This window comes from Arachis hypogaea, chromosome 9 (assembly GCF_003086295.3).
Source record: "Arachis hypogaea cultivar Tifrunner chromosome 9, arahy.Tifrunner.gnm2.J5K5, whole genome shotgun sequence".
Classification (NCBI taxonomy): domain Eukaryota; kingdom Viridiplantae; phylum Streptophyta; class Magnoliopsida; order Fabales; family Fabaceae; genus Arachis; species Arachis hypogaea.
Genome location: NC_092044.1, coordinates 77,902,626 through 77,921,776, shown reverse-complemented (window position 1 = coordinate 77,921,776; position 19,151 = coordinate 77,902,626). Strand labels below are relative to the sequence as shown.

The following is a 19,151-nucleotide window of genomic DNA, read 5'->3' as shown; positions in this document are numbered from 1 at the left end:
AGCTTAAGAGAAGCTATAAGGGAGTGAAGAGGAATGATAGGATATATGAAATGCAACCTATCTTTATGAATGCAATTACATGCAAAATGTTTCTACCTACTTGGTTAAAAGTAAATAAGTTTTCCAAGACAAATATGAACCAAATTCCACTAATTCAAATCGTACAATAAAAAGCAAGTAAACTTGTAAAAAGATAGCTAATGAAAGAAGGGAACATAGAATCAAGCATTGAACCCTCACTGGTAGTGTATATCAGTCTAACTCTCAAGTGTCTAGGGTCAATCACTCTATTCTTCTCTAATCATGCTTTCTAAACTTTGTTCTTCATCTAACCAATCAACAAATATTTAATGTATACATACAAACATCATGAGGTCTTTTTCAAGGTTGTAATGGGGCCGAGGTAAAGGTAAGGATGTATATATAAGGCTAAGTGAGCTAATAAAGTGAATCCTTGATTAGTCTAAGATCTCACCTAACATACATACTTTATATAATTTGAAATGCTTTACCCAGCTACCCAAATTTTTCCACTTTTGCATTACATGCTCATGCATCAAACTTATTTTTGAGTTTTGTCCCATGTGCATTGATTCTTTTTATTTTGCATTTGGGGAAATATATATATTTTTTTCTTCTTTTTTTTGTATCTCCTTATTTAATTACTTAATAAATATATTTTTTTGTTTTTTTTTTCAATGCACATGGTAATTTAATTATTTTGATTTCACATGAGTATGCTTCCCAAATTTTCAAAGAACATATTCAATTTAATTCCCTACTTTTTTTTATCATCCCATGTTCCCATAAAATTTCCCATACTTAAATTATACACAATATCTATCTTAAGCTAACCAAGGATTCAACTTGGGATTTTTATTTTGTTTTTCTGCTTAAGGCTAGTAATGTGGTTTATAGAACAAGAGGGGATTAAAAAGTTCAAGGGGGCTAACACGGGTGATGCAAAAGGTAGGCTAATTTGGGACAAGTGAGGAAAATTTCAAATGATGGCCTCAATCATATGCAAGCATATAAATACACTAAATAATGGACATATAGATTGAAACAAAGTAAAGATTGCAATCATAGAGAAGAAAACACACAAGAATAAAATATTTATGGTTAAATAATGTAACCATATAAATAAGCTCAAAATCTCACAGGTTGTGTGTTCTAGCTTTTAACTATGTTCCAAATATGACTTCCAAACAAGTTTAACACAAATTTTTCAATTTAAATTAGTGAAATACTATAAAAATTTCTTGAAAAAGAAAATATTACTTCAACCAAGTAGTAACTAAATGCATAAAATCAAACAAACATGCGATCAAATATGCAAATGTAGCAATGAACAAACAAAGAAAATAGAATATTGGTGTTGAGAAGAGAATAACTAACCCGTGGAGATCGGTATCGACCTCCCCACACTTAAAGATTGTACCGTCCTCGGTGCATGCTGAGATGTGCAGGTGGATGGGGGTTGTGGTTCCTTAGCTGGTGCTCTTTTTGTCCCTTTCCTTGCTGTGGGTTTGGGTGTAGCTTTCTCTTTGCCTTTCTTAGTGGCCATTCTGAAAAAGGGAGGAAAAAGTAAATTAAATTCTAAGAGATAGAGCAAGGAAGAGGAATGAGTGAGTGATAGTCAATGCATGCTATAGATCAATGAAGGTTACACATGGTCATGACAACATGTGAAAAGTTCATCAAAGGGAATAGAATAAGTGCATGAAAGGGTAAGTAGATGCAAGATGTTTATTGGCATGCCGGCAAGGGCATGCGTAGCATAGATCAAGCATCACTCCATAAAAAACCATCACGTTTATATTGACAATTAAAATCAATTAATATAATAATAAATGGAATTTGTGAAAAGCAAGCATTAAATAGAATAATGTAGAAAAGTGCATGATGCCATACGGACTTTTTCACAAACACATAGCATGCATGGTAAATAAGTTATTGAAAGTATTCAGTTGAACAAACAAGCAACCTTTTTAAAAAAAGAAAAATTATATAATTGTCAAACAATTCCTTGAAAAATCCACAAGTAAAATAAATAAATTTCCAACACCAATAAAAATAATGCAATGAATGAAACTATGCAAATAAATTAAATAGAAGTGAAGAGGGATGAGAAGAAGAAAGTAAGAAAAGGAAGAAGAAAGAAGAAAAGAAATAAGAAGGGAAGAAAAGAATTAGATACAGGGAAGAAAAGAGAAGATATTTGGCTGCTCTGGATAAGTTGTGCGGCGCAAGCGACGCGGACGCGTGGGGGACGCGGTCGCGCAACTTGCGCTTAAATTAATCGACACGGTCGCGTCGGTCACGCGGACGCGTGACATATTTTGTGCTACTGGCGTTAGGGCAGCCTCGCGTTCGCACAAGTTTCTGTTCAAAATTCATTATTGCCAAATTCCAGGGTGACGCGGTTGCGTGGTCGATGCGATCGCGTGAGTGGCCATTATAGGGATCTAACGCGGATGCGTCAGCCATGCGTTCGCGTGGTATGGCTTGTGCTTCTAGCACGAGTCCTGCACGATCCAGCTCAACTTTCGGCCATACACCCTTTTTACGTCGATTTACAGGGCACGCGTTCGCATGGGTGAAGCGGACGCGTGGGAGGCATTTTTCCCACATGACGCGGTCGCGTGGGATGATTTGTGCCAAAGGCACGCCTCCTGCCATGCTCTCGCGTGACTCTGTGTTTACTTTTCTTTTCTCCCTAATGCACCTGCAACGCGGACGCGTCAGTGATGCTGTCGCGTCGCGTGCGAAATATTTTTTTATTTCTTTAATATTTTTTAATTTTTAATTTTTTAATTTTTTATATTTATTTATTTATTTATTTATTTATTTTATGCAGTATGCAGAATGCAAAATGCAATGAATGACATGCAAAAATTTCAGGTTCAATAAAAATTGAAAAACAGAATAAAATTAAAACTAAAAAGAGAACGATCATACCATGGTGGGTTGTCTCCCACCTAGCACTTTTAGTTAAAGTCCTTAAGTTGGACATTTGATGAGCTTCCTGTCATGGTGGCTTATGCTTGTACTGATCCAGGAATCTCCACCAATGTTTGGAATTCCAATAGCCTCCGGGGTCCTAAAGCAGGTGCAGAAAGCCTTCAAGCAAGCTAAAGCAAGTGACAAGGCCCCAAGAGTATTGATTTCTAGATTGAATTCTGGGGTCCCAAACCTTGCTTTTGCACCCGTCTTCTTGTTGAGCAATATTGTTCCATCGGGGTGGCAAGCAGTCTGAATTCTCACTGAAGCAGCCAAACAACTTCCTAGACCCATTCAGCTGAGCTCTATACCAACCTTTGCGTTTAAACTTTGAGCTTCCAACCATAATGAACCTTACAGGACAATTCTTACCACTGACCATCTTCCTCTTTCTCTTAATGCCACAAAGAGCTCTAAGTTGACTGTCTGTCTCCAGTAGCCCATATTCAAGTGGAATTAGAAAGCTAAGGGATATGAATTTTATCCACTTGAATGTTGTGAAGGATGATGGCAACTTAGGGGGAGGTGTTTGGAATGAACGTGGAAGCTCCACTCCCTTGTGCTCTTCTTTGACATCTTCCACCTCTTTGCAAGCTTCTTCAATTTCAACCTCTTCCTCTTGGTGGATTTCTTCCAATTCAATCTCTTCTTCATTGTTCACCAAGGGCATGGGAGGTTGTGCTTCTTCTTCTTTAATCTCCATGTCAAGTCCAATGGGAGAGGATTCAAATGTAGATAAGAATTCATTAATGATTGAATCCATCTCTTGATCGTCTCCTTCAAAATCTTCAACCATGATATGCTTTGGAGGTTGTACACCCTCCTCAACATCAGTTTCAAACGTCTTTGGAGGCTCTATAACTTGACGTTCCCATGGAGGTTCAGCATCTCCTAAGTCTTCAACCACTGCTTCCTCTTCCTCTTCAATAATTCCGGCTTCCTCCACTTGTTCCAGTGCAAATTCATGCTCCTTACCGTCCACTGGAGTTTCTAATGTCTCCTTCTTGCTACGTTCTTCATTAGATTGTCCACATGAAGCCATGGGGGTTCCTTGAGTGTCCAAACGTCGGGAAGCTAATTGATTTATCGCTTGCTCCAGTTGATGAAGGGTTGCATGAAATTAATCTACTGATTCCTTGAGGCGAGCCTGTGATTCTTGGGTCGATCCAAAAATTGGCAGTGGTGGTTCTTGGGAGTAATTGAGGTGGAATTGGGGTGGTTCTACATATGGTTCATACAGTTCATAGGGTGGTTGGTATGGTGGATATGGGTTAGGGTCATATGGAGGTGAGTGGCGGAAAAGGGCTTGTGAGTGTGGTGGTTCAAAGTCATGTTGAGGATATCTATCATTTTGGTATGCATTGTAGAGTGGCCTTTGTCTGTGATATCTAGGAGGGTGTTGTTGCCTAAAGGGTTAATCAGATCCTCTTGGCTCCGTCCATCTTTGATTGCTTTGACCTTGATACATATTCCTGTTATAGCTTCCTCTTCCTACAACACAGTTATAACCAGACTCATAGCCAAAGGGGTGAGAGTTCATAGTAGTGAGAGAAAAAAATAGAAACTAACAAAAAGAAAGTATTTTGAAAAAGATATAATTTTTGAAAATTTTTTTTTGAAAAATATTTACAATAACCAATAATAAGGTACACGTTTGCAATTGCCCGGCAACGGCGCCATTTTGAAGAACTGAAGATTGATGGCTCAGAAGTTATAGTAAACTCTCGTTGTAAGTATAGTTACTAAACCAAGCAATCAACCTTTCTTACAAACGTTTTGGTTGTCATAAGTAACAAATGCCTAAATAAATTGATAACCGAAGTATTTAAACCTCGGATCGTCTTCTCAAGGATCTGCAAGGAGGTATGTTCTTATTATTGGTTATGGGTTTTGTAAATTGGGGTTTTGAAAGTGAGGAACAAGTAAATTAAATGACAAATAAAATAAATAATTAATTATAAAATAAACTCTTGGCAAGATATGAAAATTCGGAAGTCCTATCCCAGTTACTCCTATGAGAATGGAAGTTAATCCCACTTAGTTAACCTTTGCGTAAGCAAGGGAAAGTCAAGTGAACCAATTGGTTAGATTTTCCAAGTCCTAGCCAACTCCTAAGGAAAGACTAGAGTTAGTGGAATTCCAGTTAATTAGCCGACATAACAATCAATCATGAATAGTTGATAACTCAAGAGCTTCCAGTTAATCAATTAAAGCCATTAATATAAAAAGCTAAATTAAAATCATAAATATCTGGAATACCTCAAATAACATACATTCAAAGCAATCAAATCTAACATGCAAAATATTCATAAGCCAATTGGGTAACATAAATCAAACATAAATAAAAGCATTAAAGTATCTCAAAGTAGAAGAGAAATATAAAGTAAAAGGAATATTGAACCTGTGATGAAGAAGAAATAAATCCTAATTTCTAAAAATCCTAATCCTAAATCCTAAGAGAGAGGAGAGAGCCTCTCTCTCGCTAAAACTACATCTAAAATTATGGAAAGTGAATTCTGAGTCTCCTCTTCATTCCTCCACTTTGCAGCTTTTAATCTGTGCTTTCTGGTCCGAAAACTGGGTCAGAAACAGCCCAGATATCGCTGATTGTGAAATCTGGTCCGTACAGGTCGCGGCAAAGTGACGCGGAGGCGTCATCCACACGCTTGCGTGGATTGAGGTTCGCAGATGCGACGTGTCCGCGTGGAGCGCGCGTTCGCGTTGCCTACCTGTATGGCCACTATGACAAATTATATATCAAATCGAAGCCCCAGAAGTTAGCTTTCCAACACAATTGGAACTACATCATTTGGACCTCTGTAGCTCAAGTTATGACTATTTGAGTGAGAAGAGGTCAGGCTAGACAGCTTAGCAATTTCTTCAACTTCTTGTGTTCCTTCCACTTTTGCATGCTTCCTTTCCATCCTCTAAGCCATTCCTGCCCTGTAATCTCTGAAATCACTTAACACACATATCAAGGCATTTAATGGTTATAAGAGAGGATTTAAATAAAAGAAAATAAAAGCCAAAGAAGCATGTTTTTAATCATAGCAGGAAATCAAGAAGGAATTATAAAACCATGCAAATTATATGAATAAGTGGGTAAAGAGTTGATAAAAACCACTCAATTGAGTACAAGATAAACCATAAAATAGTGGTTTATCAACCTCCCCACACTTAAACATTAGCATGTCCTCATGCTAAGCTCAAGAGAAGCTATAAGGGAGTGAAGAGGAATGATAGAATATATGAAATGCAACCTATCTTTATGAATGCAATTACATGCAAAATGTTTCTACCTACTTGGTTAAAAGTAAATAAGTTTTCCAAGACAAATATGAACCAAATTCCACTAATTCAAATCGTACAATAAAAAGCAAGTAAACTTGTAAAAAGATAGCTAATGAAAGAAGGGAACATAGAATCAAGCATTGAACCCTCACTGGTAGTGTATATCAGTCTAACTCTCAAGTGTCTAGGGTCAATCACTCTATTCTTCTCTAATCATGCTTTCTAAACTTTGTTCTTCATCTAACCAATCAACAAATATTTAATGTATACATACAAACATCATGAGGTCTTTTTCAAGGTTGTAATGGGGCCGAGGTAAAGGTAAGGATGTATATATAAGGCTAAGTGAGCTAATAAAGTGAATCCTTGATTAGTCTAAGATCTCACCTAACATACATACTTTATATAATTTGAAATGCTTTACCCAGCTACCCAAATTTTTCCACTTTTGCATTACATGCTCATGCATCAAACTTATTTTTGAGTTTTGTCCCATGTGCATTGATTCTTTTTATTTTGCATTTGGGAAAATATATATATTTTTTTTCTTCTTTTTTTTGTATCCCCTTTTTTAATTACTTAATAAATATATTTTTTTGTTTTTTTTTTCAATGCACATGGTAATTTAATTATTTTGATTTCACATGAGTATGCTTCCCAAATTTTCAAAGAACATATTCAATTTAATTCCCTACTTTTTTTTATCATCCCATGTTCCCATAAAATTTCCCATACTTAAATTATATACAATATCTATCTTAAGCTAACCAAGGATTCAACTTGGGATTTTTATTTTATTTTTCTGCTTAAGGCTAGTAATGTGGTTTATAGAACAAGAGGGGATTAAAAAGTTCAAGGGGGCTAACAAGGGTGATGCAAAAGGTAGGCTAATTTGGGACAAGTGAGGAAAATTTCAAATGATGGCCTCAATCATATGCAAGCATATAAATACACTAAATAATGGACATATAGATTGAAACAAAGTAAAGATTGCAATCATAGAGAAGAAAACACACAAGAATAAAATATTTATGGTTAAATAATGTAACCATATAAATAAGCTCAAAATCTCACAGGTTGTGTGTTCTAGCTTTTAACTATGTTCCAAATATGACTTCCAAACAAGTTTAACACAAATTTTTCAATTTAAATTAGTGAAATACTATAAAAATTTCTTGAAAAAGAAAATATTACTTCAACCAAGTAGTAACTAAATGCATAAAATCAAACAAACATGCGATCAAATATGCAAATGTAGCAATGAACAAACAAAGAAAATAGAATATTGGTGTTGAGAAGAGAATAACTAACCTGTGGAGATCGGTATCGACCTCCCCACACTTAAAGATTGCACCGTCCTCGGTGCATGCTGAGATGTGCAGGTGGATGGGGGTTGTGGTTCCTTAGCTGGTGCTCTTTTTGTCCCTTTCCTTGCTGTGGGTTTGGGTGTAGCTTTCTCTTTGCCTTTCTTAGTGGCCATTCTGAAAAAGGGAGGAGAAAGTAAATTAAATTCTAAGAGATAGAGCAAGGAAGAGGAATGAGTGAGTGATAGTCAATGCACGCTATAGATCAATGAAGGTTACACATGGTCATGACAACATGTGAAAAGTTCATCAAAGGGAATAGAATAAGTGCATGAAAGGGTAAGTAGATGCAAGATGTTTATTGGCATGCCGGCAAGGGCATGCGTAGCATAGATCAAGCATCACTCCATAAAAAACTATCACGTTTGTATTGACAATTAAAATCAATTAATATAATAATAAATGGAATTTGTGAAAAGCAGGCATTAAATAGAATAATGTAGAAAAGTACATGATGCCATACGGACTTTTTCACAAACACATAGCATGCATGGTAAATAAGTTATTGAAAGTATTCAGTTGAACATACCAGCAACCTTTTTAAAAAAAGAAAAATTATATAATTGTCAAACAATTCCTTGAAAAATCCACAAGTAAAATAAATAAATTTCCAACACCAATAAAAATAATGGAATGAATGAAACTATGCAAATAAATTAAATAGAAGTGAAGAGGGATGAGAAGAAGAAAGTAAGAAAAGGAAGAAGAAAGAAGAAAAGAAATAAGAAGGGAAGAAAAGAATTAGATACAGGGAAGAAAAGAGAAGATATTTGGCTGCTCTGGATAAGTTGTGCGGCGCAAGCGACGCGGACGCGTGGGGGACGCGGTCGCGCGACTTGCGCTTAAAATAATCGACACGGTCGCGTCGGTCACGCGGACGCGTGACGCATTTTGTGCTACTGGCGCGAGGGCAGCCTCGCGTTCGCACAACTTTCTGTTCAAAATTCATTATTGCCAAATTCCAGGATGACGCGGTTGCGTGGTCGATGCGATCGCGTGAGTGGCCATTATAGGGATCTAACGCGGACGCGTCAGCCATGCGTTCGCGTGGTATGGCTTGTGCTTCTAGCACGAGTCCAGGCACGATCCAGCTCAACTTTTGGCCATACACCCTTTTTACGTCGATTTACAGGGCACGCGTTCGCATGGGTGACGCGGACGCGTGGGAGGCATTTTTCCCACATGACGCGGTCGCGTGGGATGATTTGTGCCAAAGGCACGCCTCCAGCCACGCTCTCGCGTGACTCTCTGTTTACTTTTCTTTTCTCCCTAATGCACCTGCAACGCGGACGCGTCAGTGACGCTATCGCGTCGCGTGCGAAATATTTTTTTATTTTTTTAATTTTTAATTTTTTAATTTTTTTATATTTATTTATTTATTTATTTATTTTATGCAGTATGCAAAATGAAAAATGCAATGAATGACATGCAAAAATTTCAGGTTCAATAAAAATTGAAAAACAGAATAAAATTAAAACTAAAAAGAGAACGATCATACCATGGTGGGTTGTCTCCCACCTAGCACTTTTAGTTAAAGTCCTTAAGTTGGACATTTGATGAGCTTCCTGTCATGGTGGCTTATGCTTGTACTGATCCAGGAATCTCCACCAATGTTTGGAATTCCAATAGCCTCCGAGGTCCTAAACCAGGTGCAGAAAGCCTTCAAGCAAGCTAAAGCAAGTGACAAGGCCCCAAGAGTATTGATTTCTAGATTGAATTCTGGGGTCCCAAACCTTGCTTTTGCACCCGTCTTCTTGTTGAGCAATATTGTTCCATCGGGGTGGCAAGCAGTCTGAATTCTCACTGAAGCAGCCAAACAACTTCCTAGACCCATTCAGCTGAGCTCTATACCAACCTTTGAATTTAAACTTTGAGCTTCCAACCATAATGAACCTTACAGGACAATTCTTACCACTGACCATCTTCCTCTTACTCTTAATGCCACAAAGAGCTCTAAGTTGACTATCTGTCTCCAGTAGCCCATATTCAAGTGGAATTAGAAAGCTAAGGGATATGAATTTTATCCACTTGAATGTTGTGAAGGATGATGGCAACTTAGGGGGAGGTGTTTGGAATGAACGTGGAAGCTCCAGTCCCTTGTGCTCTTCTTTGACATCTTCCACCTCTTGGCTCCGTCCATCTTTGATTGCTTTGACCTTGATGCATATTCCTGTTATAGCTTCCTCTTCCTACAACACAGTTATAACCAGACTCATAGCCAAAGGGGTGAGAGTTCACAGTAGTGAGAGAAAAAAATAGAAACTAACAAAAAGAAAGTATTTAAAAAAGATATAATTTTTGAAAATTTTTTTTGAAAAATATTTACAATAACCAATAATAAGGTACACGTTTGCAATTGCCCGGCAACGGCGCCATTTTGAAGAACTGAAGATTGATGGTTCAGAAGTTATAGTAAACTCTCGTTGTAAGTATAGTTACTAAACCAAGCAATCAACCTTTCTTACAAACGTTTTGGTTGTCACAAGTAACAAATGCCTAAATAAATTGATAACCGAAGTATTTAAACCTCGGATCGTCTTCTCAAAGAACTGCAAGGAGGTATGTTCTTATTATTGGTTATGGGTTTTGTAAATTGGGGTTTTGAAAGTGAGGAACAAGTAAATTAAATGACAAATAAAATAAATAATTAATTATAAAATAAACTCTTGGCAAGATATGAAAATTCGGAAGTTAATCCTATGAGAATGGAAGTTAATCCCACTTAGTTAACCTTTGCGTAAGCAAGGGAAAGTCAAGTGAACCAATTGGTTAGATTTTCCAAGTCCTAGCCAACTCCTAAGGAAAGACTAGAGTTAGTAGAATTCCAGTTAATTAGCCGACATAACAATCAATCATGAATAGTTGATAACTCAAGAGCTTCCAGCTAATCAATTAAAGCCAATAATATAAAAAGCTAAATTAAAATCATAAATATCTGGAATACCTCAAATAACATACATTCAAAGCAGTCAAATCTAACATGCAAAATATTCATAAGCCAATTGGGTAACATAAATCAAACATAAATAAAAGCATTAAAGTATCTCAAAGTAGAAGAGAAATATAAAGTAAAAGGAATATTGAACCTGTGATGAAGAAGAAATAAATCCTAATTTCTAAAAATCCTAATCCTAAATCCGAAGAGAGAGGAGAGAGCCTCTCTCTCGCTAAAACTACATCTAAAATTATGGAAAGTGAATTCTGAGTCTCCTCTTTATTCCTCCACTTTGCAGCCTTTAATCTGTGCTTTCTGGTCCGTACAGGTCGCGGCAAAGTGACGCGGAGGCGTCATCTACGCGTTTGCGTGGATTGAGGTTCGCAGATGCGACATGTCCGTGTGGAGCGCGCGTTTGCGTTGTTTACCCATATGGCCACTATGGCAAATTATATATCAAATCGAAGCCCCGGACGTTAGCTTTCTAACGCAACTAGAACTGCATCATTTAGACCTTTGTAGCTCAAGTTATGACCGTTTGAGTGCGAAGAGGTCAGGCTGGACAGCTTAGCAATTTCTTCAACTTCTTGTGTTCCTTCCACTTTTGCATGCTTTCTTTCCATCCTCTAAGCCATTCCTGCCCTGTAATCTCTGAAATCACTTAACACACATATCAAGGCATCTAATGGTAATAAGAGAGGATTTAAATAAAAGAAAATAAAAGCCAAAGAAGCATGTTTTTAATCATAGCACGAAATCAGGAAGGAATTGTAAAACCATGCAAATCATATGAATAAGTGGGTAAAGAGTTGATAAAAACCACTCAATTGAGCACAAGATAAACCATAAAATAGTGGTTTATCATCCATAGATTTGCATAAAATTCTTGAACTTTCTGAATTCCGACTTCAGTCACGAGGTTGGCCAGAATTTTGCAACCCCTAATTCAAACTTGCTCTTGAATTTCTAGGTACTCATCGGCCTTCAATTCAAATTTTACTTCCGGAATTACGTTCTTCTTGCTAACGACATTGTAGTAATGTTCCTCATGAAGCTTGGTGTAAAATCGGTGGAGTTCGTAAGCAACTGTTGAGGGAGCTTTTTCTTTCCTCTTTCTTGAGGATGATTCTCCAACCTTTGGTGCCATGGAAAGTGAAAAGTGGAGCGTCCCAACACCAAACTTAAAACTTTTGTTCGTCCTTGAGCAAAGAGAAAAGGAAAGGAAGAGAAAGGATGCAAGGTGAAAGGAAGAAAGAATAGGAGGGAGAAGGTGCGAGAAGAGTGAAGGAGGTATGTGATGCATGGGCATTATGTTATGCTTTTGTATACTTTTTCATGTCAAAAACTAGTTCATAATGCTTAATTATTTAGTATTTTTGTGCTTAAGTCATATATTACTTTGATCTCTTTGATTTGTTGAATTTTTATAGAAAACGGTATAAAAAAAGCAAAAAGCATAAAACAAAGCATTCATGAAGGGGTGGCGCTGGAATTGAAATTGGCGCTACCCTGGGAGATATAGTCGTGGGGTGGTGGTGAATTCGGTCATGGGAGGGGTGGGGAAGAAATTGGAATGAATATTTGACTTATGGAGAGAAGAAGTGAAAATATACTATTAGAATTTATGGGGATATGCTAAAGAAATAATGGGGATGCAAGGGGATTTTGGTGAAAGGAGAAATAGTGAAGGGGAAGGGGTTCAAAAAGATGTGATATGAAAAGATATGAGTGAAAATTAGGAGATTTAGTTGAATATTCAACTTATTGATGAAGCTACCCCTCCAGTGGTGTTGAGCGCTGAGAGTGACCATTTTTTTTGTTTTTAGTTTTGTCTTCTTTTTTTTTTGTTTTTATTTTACTCCCTTAGTGGCGTTAGACGTCCAATATGGACGTAAAATGCCCCAAGGGGACCAAATTGTATCAAGCAAATGTCCAATTTGGATGTTCAATGCCCATATCCCTATATCTCCCCTTGGCGCTGAATGCCAGGTTGGTGTTTGGCGCCACCAGGGAGTCTCCTCGAAGGTGTGCCGTTTTGCTGTCTTTGTGTCCCTATTCCTGTTTTGAGTGCTATACATGATCACAAATGTTAAAATAATGAGAAAAATTATGAAAATTACTATAAAATAAAATCATATGAAATCAAACTCAAATAAACTAAAATTTAATAAAAGAAAGTAAAAGTAACTATAGGATATGTATCGTTGGATTGCTTCCCAACAAGCGCTTCTTTACCGTCATTAGCTTGATGGACAGCCATTGTTATGTCAGCAGGTGGGTGGATTGCTTGCGAACAATCTCATCCCCTAGGTAGTGTTTTACTTTGTGGCCATTGACGATGAATCTGTTGTCTGCATTCCGGTCTTTAAGTTTTACATGAACATAGGGGGACACTCCGATGACCACAAAGGGTCTTGACCATCTTGACTTGAGCCTTTCAAGGAATAACTTGAGCCTAGAATTGAATAGCAAAACCTTCTAGCCGGGTACGAAAACTCTGAAGGCGATCTTCCTATGATTCCATTTCTTTTCCCTTTTGTTATAGACCTTGGCATTATCAAAGGTAGCATGCCAGAATTCGTCCAGTTCATTTAGTTGGAGCGACCTTTTCTTTCCTGCAGACTTGGCATCAAAGTTCAGAACCTTGTTGCCCAGAATGCTTTGTGCTCCAACTCCACTGGAAAATGACAGGCCTTACCATGGACTAACTGATAAGGTGACATCCCAATGAGATCTTGAAGGTTATCCTGTACGCCCAAAGTGAATCATCAAGTCTTCTTGCCCAGTCCTTCCTTGAAGTGTTCACTGTCTTCTCCAACATCCTCTTGAGTTTTCTATTCGAGACCTCATCTTGTCCACTTATCTGTGGGTGATAGGGGGTTGCCACCCTATTACGGACTCCATACCTTTGCAGAAGTGAGTCCAGCTATTTATTGCAGAAGCGGCTGCCTCCATCACTGATTAGTGTCCTAGGGGCACCAAAATTGCTGAAAATATACTTCTGTAAAAATATCGCACAACTCGGGTGTCATTAGTGGGTGATGCTATAGCTTCTACCCATTTGGACATGTAGTCTACTTCCACCAGGATGTAAGTATTCGAGTATGAGGGTGGAAAAGGTCCCATAAAATCTATCCCTATACGCAAACAACTCAATTTTTAGGATCCCTTGCTGTGGCATTTCATGATTTTGAGGAAGGTTTATGGCTCTTTGACACTTATCATAGTTTCTTACAAATTCCCAAGAATTCCAGAAGAGGGTTGGCCAGTAGAACCCGCTCTAAAGGACCTTGGTGGCCGTTCTCTCCCTTCCAAAATTTCCTCCAAACTCAAAACCGTAACAATGCCAAAGAATCTACTAGGCTTTCTCCTTTGAGACACAACACCTGATCATCCCATCTGAGCATCTCTTAATGAGATAGGGTTCATCCCACAAATAGTACTTGGCATCATGCAAAAGTTTTCTGACTTGTTGTTTTGTGTACTCTTTGGGGATGAATCTCATGGCCTTATAGTTTGCAATGTCTGCAAACCATGGAACCTTTTAGATCACAAAGAGGTACTCATCTGGGAAGATCTCAGTCACAGTAGTAGTAGGGGGTGGCATTCCCTCCTCAGGCTCAATCCCTCACAGATGATCAGCCACCTGATTTTCTGATCCCTTTCTGTTCCTTATTTCAATGTCGAATTCCTGAAGGAGCAGCACCCACCTGATTAATCTTGGTTTAGAATCCTGCTTGGTCAAAAGGTACTTAAGAGCAATGTGGTCAGTATAAACAATAACCTTGGAACCAATTAAATAGGATCTAAACTTATCAATTGCATAGATAACCGCTAGTAGTTACTTCTCTATTGTGGTGTAGTTCTTTTGAGCATCATTCAGAATATGGCTGGCATAATAAATGACATGCATAAGCTTGTCTTGTCTATGTCCCAAAACCGTTCCTATGGCATAATTACTGGCGTCACACATTAATTCAAATGGAAAATCCCAATTGGGTGCGGTAATGATGGGTGCAGAGACAAGCTTTGCTTTTAAAGTTTCAAAAGCATGCATGCATTCTTTATAAAAAACAAAAGGTGTGTCAGTAGCTAGAAGATTGCACAGGGGTTTCGTAATTTTAGAAAAGTCCTTTATAGATCTCCTGTAGAATCCTACATGTCCTAAGAAGCTTCTGATTGCCTTAACATTAGTAGGTGGCGGTAATTTTTGAATTACCTCCACCTCAGCTTGATCAACTTCTATGCCTTTGTTTGATATCTGATGACCAAGAACAATCCCCTTAGTTACCATAAAATGACATTTTTCCCAGTTTAAACTAGATTCGTTTCTTGGCATCCTTTCAGATCTAGGGCTAGATGCTTAAGGCATGAGTCAAAGGAATCACCAAAAATAGAAAAGTCGTCTATGAATAGCTCAATGAACTTTTCAACCATATCTGAAAAAATAGAAAGCATACACCTTTGAAAAGTAGCAGGGGCATTACAGAGTCCAAACGGCATCCACTTGTAGGCAAATACTCCATAAGGGCATGTAAATGCCGTCTTTTCCTGGTCCTGAGGGTCCACTACAATTTGATTATAGCCGGAGTACCCAACCAGAAAGCAATAAAATGCATGGCCAACTAACCTCTCAAGCATTTGATCTATGAAAGGCAGAGGGAAGTGATCCTTTCTTGTGGCATTATTGAGTCTCCTGTAGTCAATACACATGTGTCATTTTGTGACAGTTCTTGTTGGGATTAGCTCATTCCTCTCATTGTGAATTATTGTCATTCCTCCCTTCTTGGGCACCACTTGAACTGGGCTTACCCATGGATTATTTGAGATAGGATATATGATTCCAGCCTCCCAAAGCTTTGTAACTTCCTTCTGGGCCACCTCTTTCATAGTTGGGTTTAGTCACCTCTGTGCTTGCACAACTGGTTTAGCATCATCTTCAAGTAAAATTTTGTGCATGCACTTAGTTGGACTGATTCCCTTTAAGTCACTTATGGTACACCCGAGAGCGGTTTTATGGCTCTTGAATTCTTGAATTAGTGCCTTTTCTTCATGCTGTATCTGGGAAGAGCTTATAATCACTGGATAAGTGTTTTGTCGCCTATGAACGCGTACTTTAAGGATGGGGGTAAAGGCTTTAGCTCGAGTTTAGGAGGTCCTTCCCCAACACTAGGCGTGCTTAGCGTCTCCCTCTGAGTTGCTCGCTCATCCAGTTCAGGCAGTATGTCTTCAAGAATGGTGTCCAATTCCTCTGCAAGCTTTTCAGCTTCGAACACTTCCTCAACCAGAGACTCTATGGCGTCTATCTTCATGCATTCCTCAGGGTGATCTGTGTGTTTCATAGCCTCAATTGCGTTTAGTACAATCTCATCTTTATTGACTATCAGTGTCACTTCCCCCTTCTGGACCTCTATGATAGTTCTTTCTGTGGCTAAGAAGGGTCTTCCCAAAATGATGGATGCGTTCTTGTCCTCCTCCATCTCCAGTATCACGAAGTCTATAGGAAAGGAAAAAGGGTCCCACTCACACAAGCAGGTCTTCCACTACTCCCAATGAAAATTTAACTGAGCAGTCAACAAGTTGGAGACAGGGTAGTCTTTATTTCTTCAATTTAGAGTTTCTTCATTAATGATAGTGGCATTAAGTTGATGCTTGCTCCAAGATCACATAAAGCCTTTTTTATGTAGGTATTTTCAATGGTGCAGAGGATTACAAAGCTCCCAGGGTCTTGCATTTTCTCAGGTAGATTCCTCTGAATGATTGCACTATATTCCTTGGTGAGTATAACGATTTCTTCCTCTCTCCAATCCCTTTTGTTACTCAATATGTCCTTCATGAATTTGGCATAGGAAGGCATTTGCTCAAGAGCTTTTGCAATGGAGATGATCTCAAGCTTCTTAAAAACTTCTAAGAACTTGGCGAATTGCTTATTCTTTTCTGCCTTCTGGAGTTTCTGAGGATATGACAGCTTGACCTTGTATTTTGGGGCTTTAGGGAGTGCAGGATGAGTGTCCAGAGTGACTGGGAAAGGATTATCAGGATGTCTGGAGGGAACACCCTTTGAATTGACGTCCATTGCTCCCCCCTCTCTAGGCATTGAACATCCATTCTGCTCCCTCCTATGCATTCAGCGCCCTTGGTGGCACTCTGGGTTGTTACATTTTCACTCTTTGGTGTCTCCTCTTCGTCCTGCGCTTTATTGTTCTGAGGTTGAGTATCGAAGATTTTGCCACTCCTTAATTGAATAGCTTGGCATTCCTCTCTTATTTGTTCAGATATCCACTGTTTTGTCTGGATTAATTGCGTTTCCAGGTTCTCTAGGGAAGCTCGGATCTCCTGTAATAATTGTTATTGGCCTTTTGTAACTTCTACAAGCATGGAAGCTAGGTCGGATTCATTGTTGGGTTTTGGGGGTTAAGAAGGAGTGTTGTTGGCAGAACTCGGCAAGCATTGCACTTGTTGTGTGAAGAAGTTCAGCTGTTGAACTAAAGATTCATTCTGGCCAAGAATGGCATCTTCCATAGACTTTTCCTTAGTGTCCCTTTTTATTGAGGTCTTCTCAGATGAGTATAAGTATTGATTGTTAGCAACCATCTCAATGAGCTCATCAGCATCTTCAGGTGTCTTCTTCATGTGTATCGAACCACCTGCATAATTATCCAAGCACATCTTGGCTATGTTAGAGAGTTTGTAACAGAGGACATCCAGCTTGACCCAATATGTGAACATTTCAATGGGGCATCTTCTGAGCGTCAGCTTGTTCTTCTCCCAAGCATCATAGAGGGACTCACTCTCTCCTTGCTTAAAGGTTTGAATATCTATCCTCAACTTGGTCAACCTCCTTGGGGGAAAATACTTATTCAAAAACTTATTTACTACTTCACTCCATGTGTTTAAGATCTTTCTGGGTTGAGCATCCAACTAGTCTTTTACTTGATCTCTCACAGGAAACGAAAAGAGCATCAACCTATAGACTTCATGATCTACTCCATTGGTCTTTACAGTGTAACAGATCTGTAGGAAGTCGGAGATGAATTTATTGGGATCTTCCTGTGAGAGTCCATGAAACTGACAATTTTGCTGCACTAAAGTGATCAATTGTGGGTTGAGCTCAAAATTATCTGCTCCAATAGGAGGCACACTATTGCTCCTTCTATAAAATTCAGGAGTGGGAGTTGTATAAGATCCCAAGGTTCTTCTGGGTCGTGCACTTCCATTCAGATCCATAGTGAGCTCTTCTTGCTCCTGCATACACAAACAAGAGATAAAGAAAAGTGGGAGTCTCTATGTCAAAGTATAGGAAATTCCCGGTAAGATATTCACAAAATTAAGAAATAAAATAAATTAAATCAAGCTATTGAACTAAAAATTTTGAAAAAATTAAAAAGAAAAAATACTAAAAGACACCAAACTTAAAATCAGAAATTAATGGAACATAAATAACTAGAACAAAATTCAAAAATAAAGGGACAGATAATTAAGATAAAAATTAAAAATTAAGAAAAATAAACAAAACTGAAATCGAAAATTAAAAAGAAAAATAATTAAGAAAAACTAATAAAAATACCAAATCTAAGCAACAAGACAACTGCTAGTTGTCAATCACGAATAGTCCCTTAGGAGGGCCTAATTGGTTGGCATGGTACACCGCCCTCCCCACGTTGCACGTGAAGGTTGCTCTCAGTTGAGATGGCTAGAGGGTTGACTACCTTGGCGAGGTTGAAGGTTGCCTTCGATCATGACTCAGGGAGTCCCAATGATGGGGCCTCCCCATCGACTCCTCAGCCCGTATCTCAACCAGGTTCGCGAATCGTATCCTATGAGATGGTTACTGCTAGGGTAGCCGGTGCTGATGTGGAGGTCGTAGAGATTCCTATAACTGAATCTTGAAAGAAATGGAAAAGGCCGATTGAATGAATCAATAGGGAAAACTCTGAGGAGGAAGTACATGTTTGTTCCGTGATGAATCGGGGTTTCGATGCTCCGGATTTAATCGACCAACATCTTCTTTTGAGTATTGAGGACTTCTTCCATGACTGCAATCTTGTCAGCCAGGCGAAGCCTGTGTATCGCACTCTCCTTCGCTCAGTGGCAATTGTTCGAAAGGTCGAGCTGATGTTGTCTTAGGTGTTCCTTCTGGACAACAAGCTCCATTAGTCTCAAGAGGAGGTTGGTAAGCTGAAGGAGCAGTTGGAGGTCGTTGAAACTACTCGGTTGAAGGCTGTGAAAGATGCTGAGGATGCTGGTTCTGAGATACTCCGTCTTTCTGAATTGGAGACCTCGCTTCTTTCTCAGCTAGCACAAGAGTGGAAGTGGGCAGCTGAGGCCGAGTCCGGGGCCGCTTCTTCCCTTACTGAGGTGGAGTCTTTCAGGACCGAGGTTGCTCAATTGAAGCGGGATACAGAAAGTTTAGTTGCAGATGCTAAGGACATGATTTCATCGACTGAGGAGGCCTTAAAAGCTCAGGTCAAGGTGCTGGCCCCAGAGGTTGATATGCCCATGTTGAGGGCCTTTCAGACTGTTCTTGATGGGGAGATCGTTAACTTAGAGTTGTTTTT

The 19,151-nt window shown here is 38.7% G+C and overlaps 1 protein-coding gene across 1 annotated transcript; it reads right to left on the bottom strand.

The window, feature by feature from the left end:
* Positions 1 to 15,671: 15,671 nt before the first annotated feature.
* On the bottom strand, positions 15,672 to 16,669 carry LOC140175146 (uncharacterized). The gene is made up of 2 exons (XM_072202072.1): positions 16,307 to 16,669; positions 15,672 to 16,136 (listed from the first exon to the last, which is right to left on the bottom strand). Exons 1-2 carry the CDS (start codon positions 16,667 to 16,669, stop codon positions 15,672 to 15,674), a joined length of 828 nt encoding a protein of 275 aa, XP_072058173.1.
* Between the last annotated feature and the right edge of the window lie 2,482 nt (positions 16,670 to 19,151).

Coding starts and splice junctions, on each gene's coding strand:
- LOC140175146 (XM_072202072.1), bottom strand. CDS start 16,669: ATGGACGTCAATTCAAAGGGTGTTCCCTCCAGACATCCTGATAATCCT. Junction 16,137..16,306: donor TGCAAGACCCTGGGAGCTTT/GTAATCCTCTGC, acceptor CATTGGGAGTAG/TGGAAGACCTGCTTGTGTGA.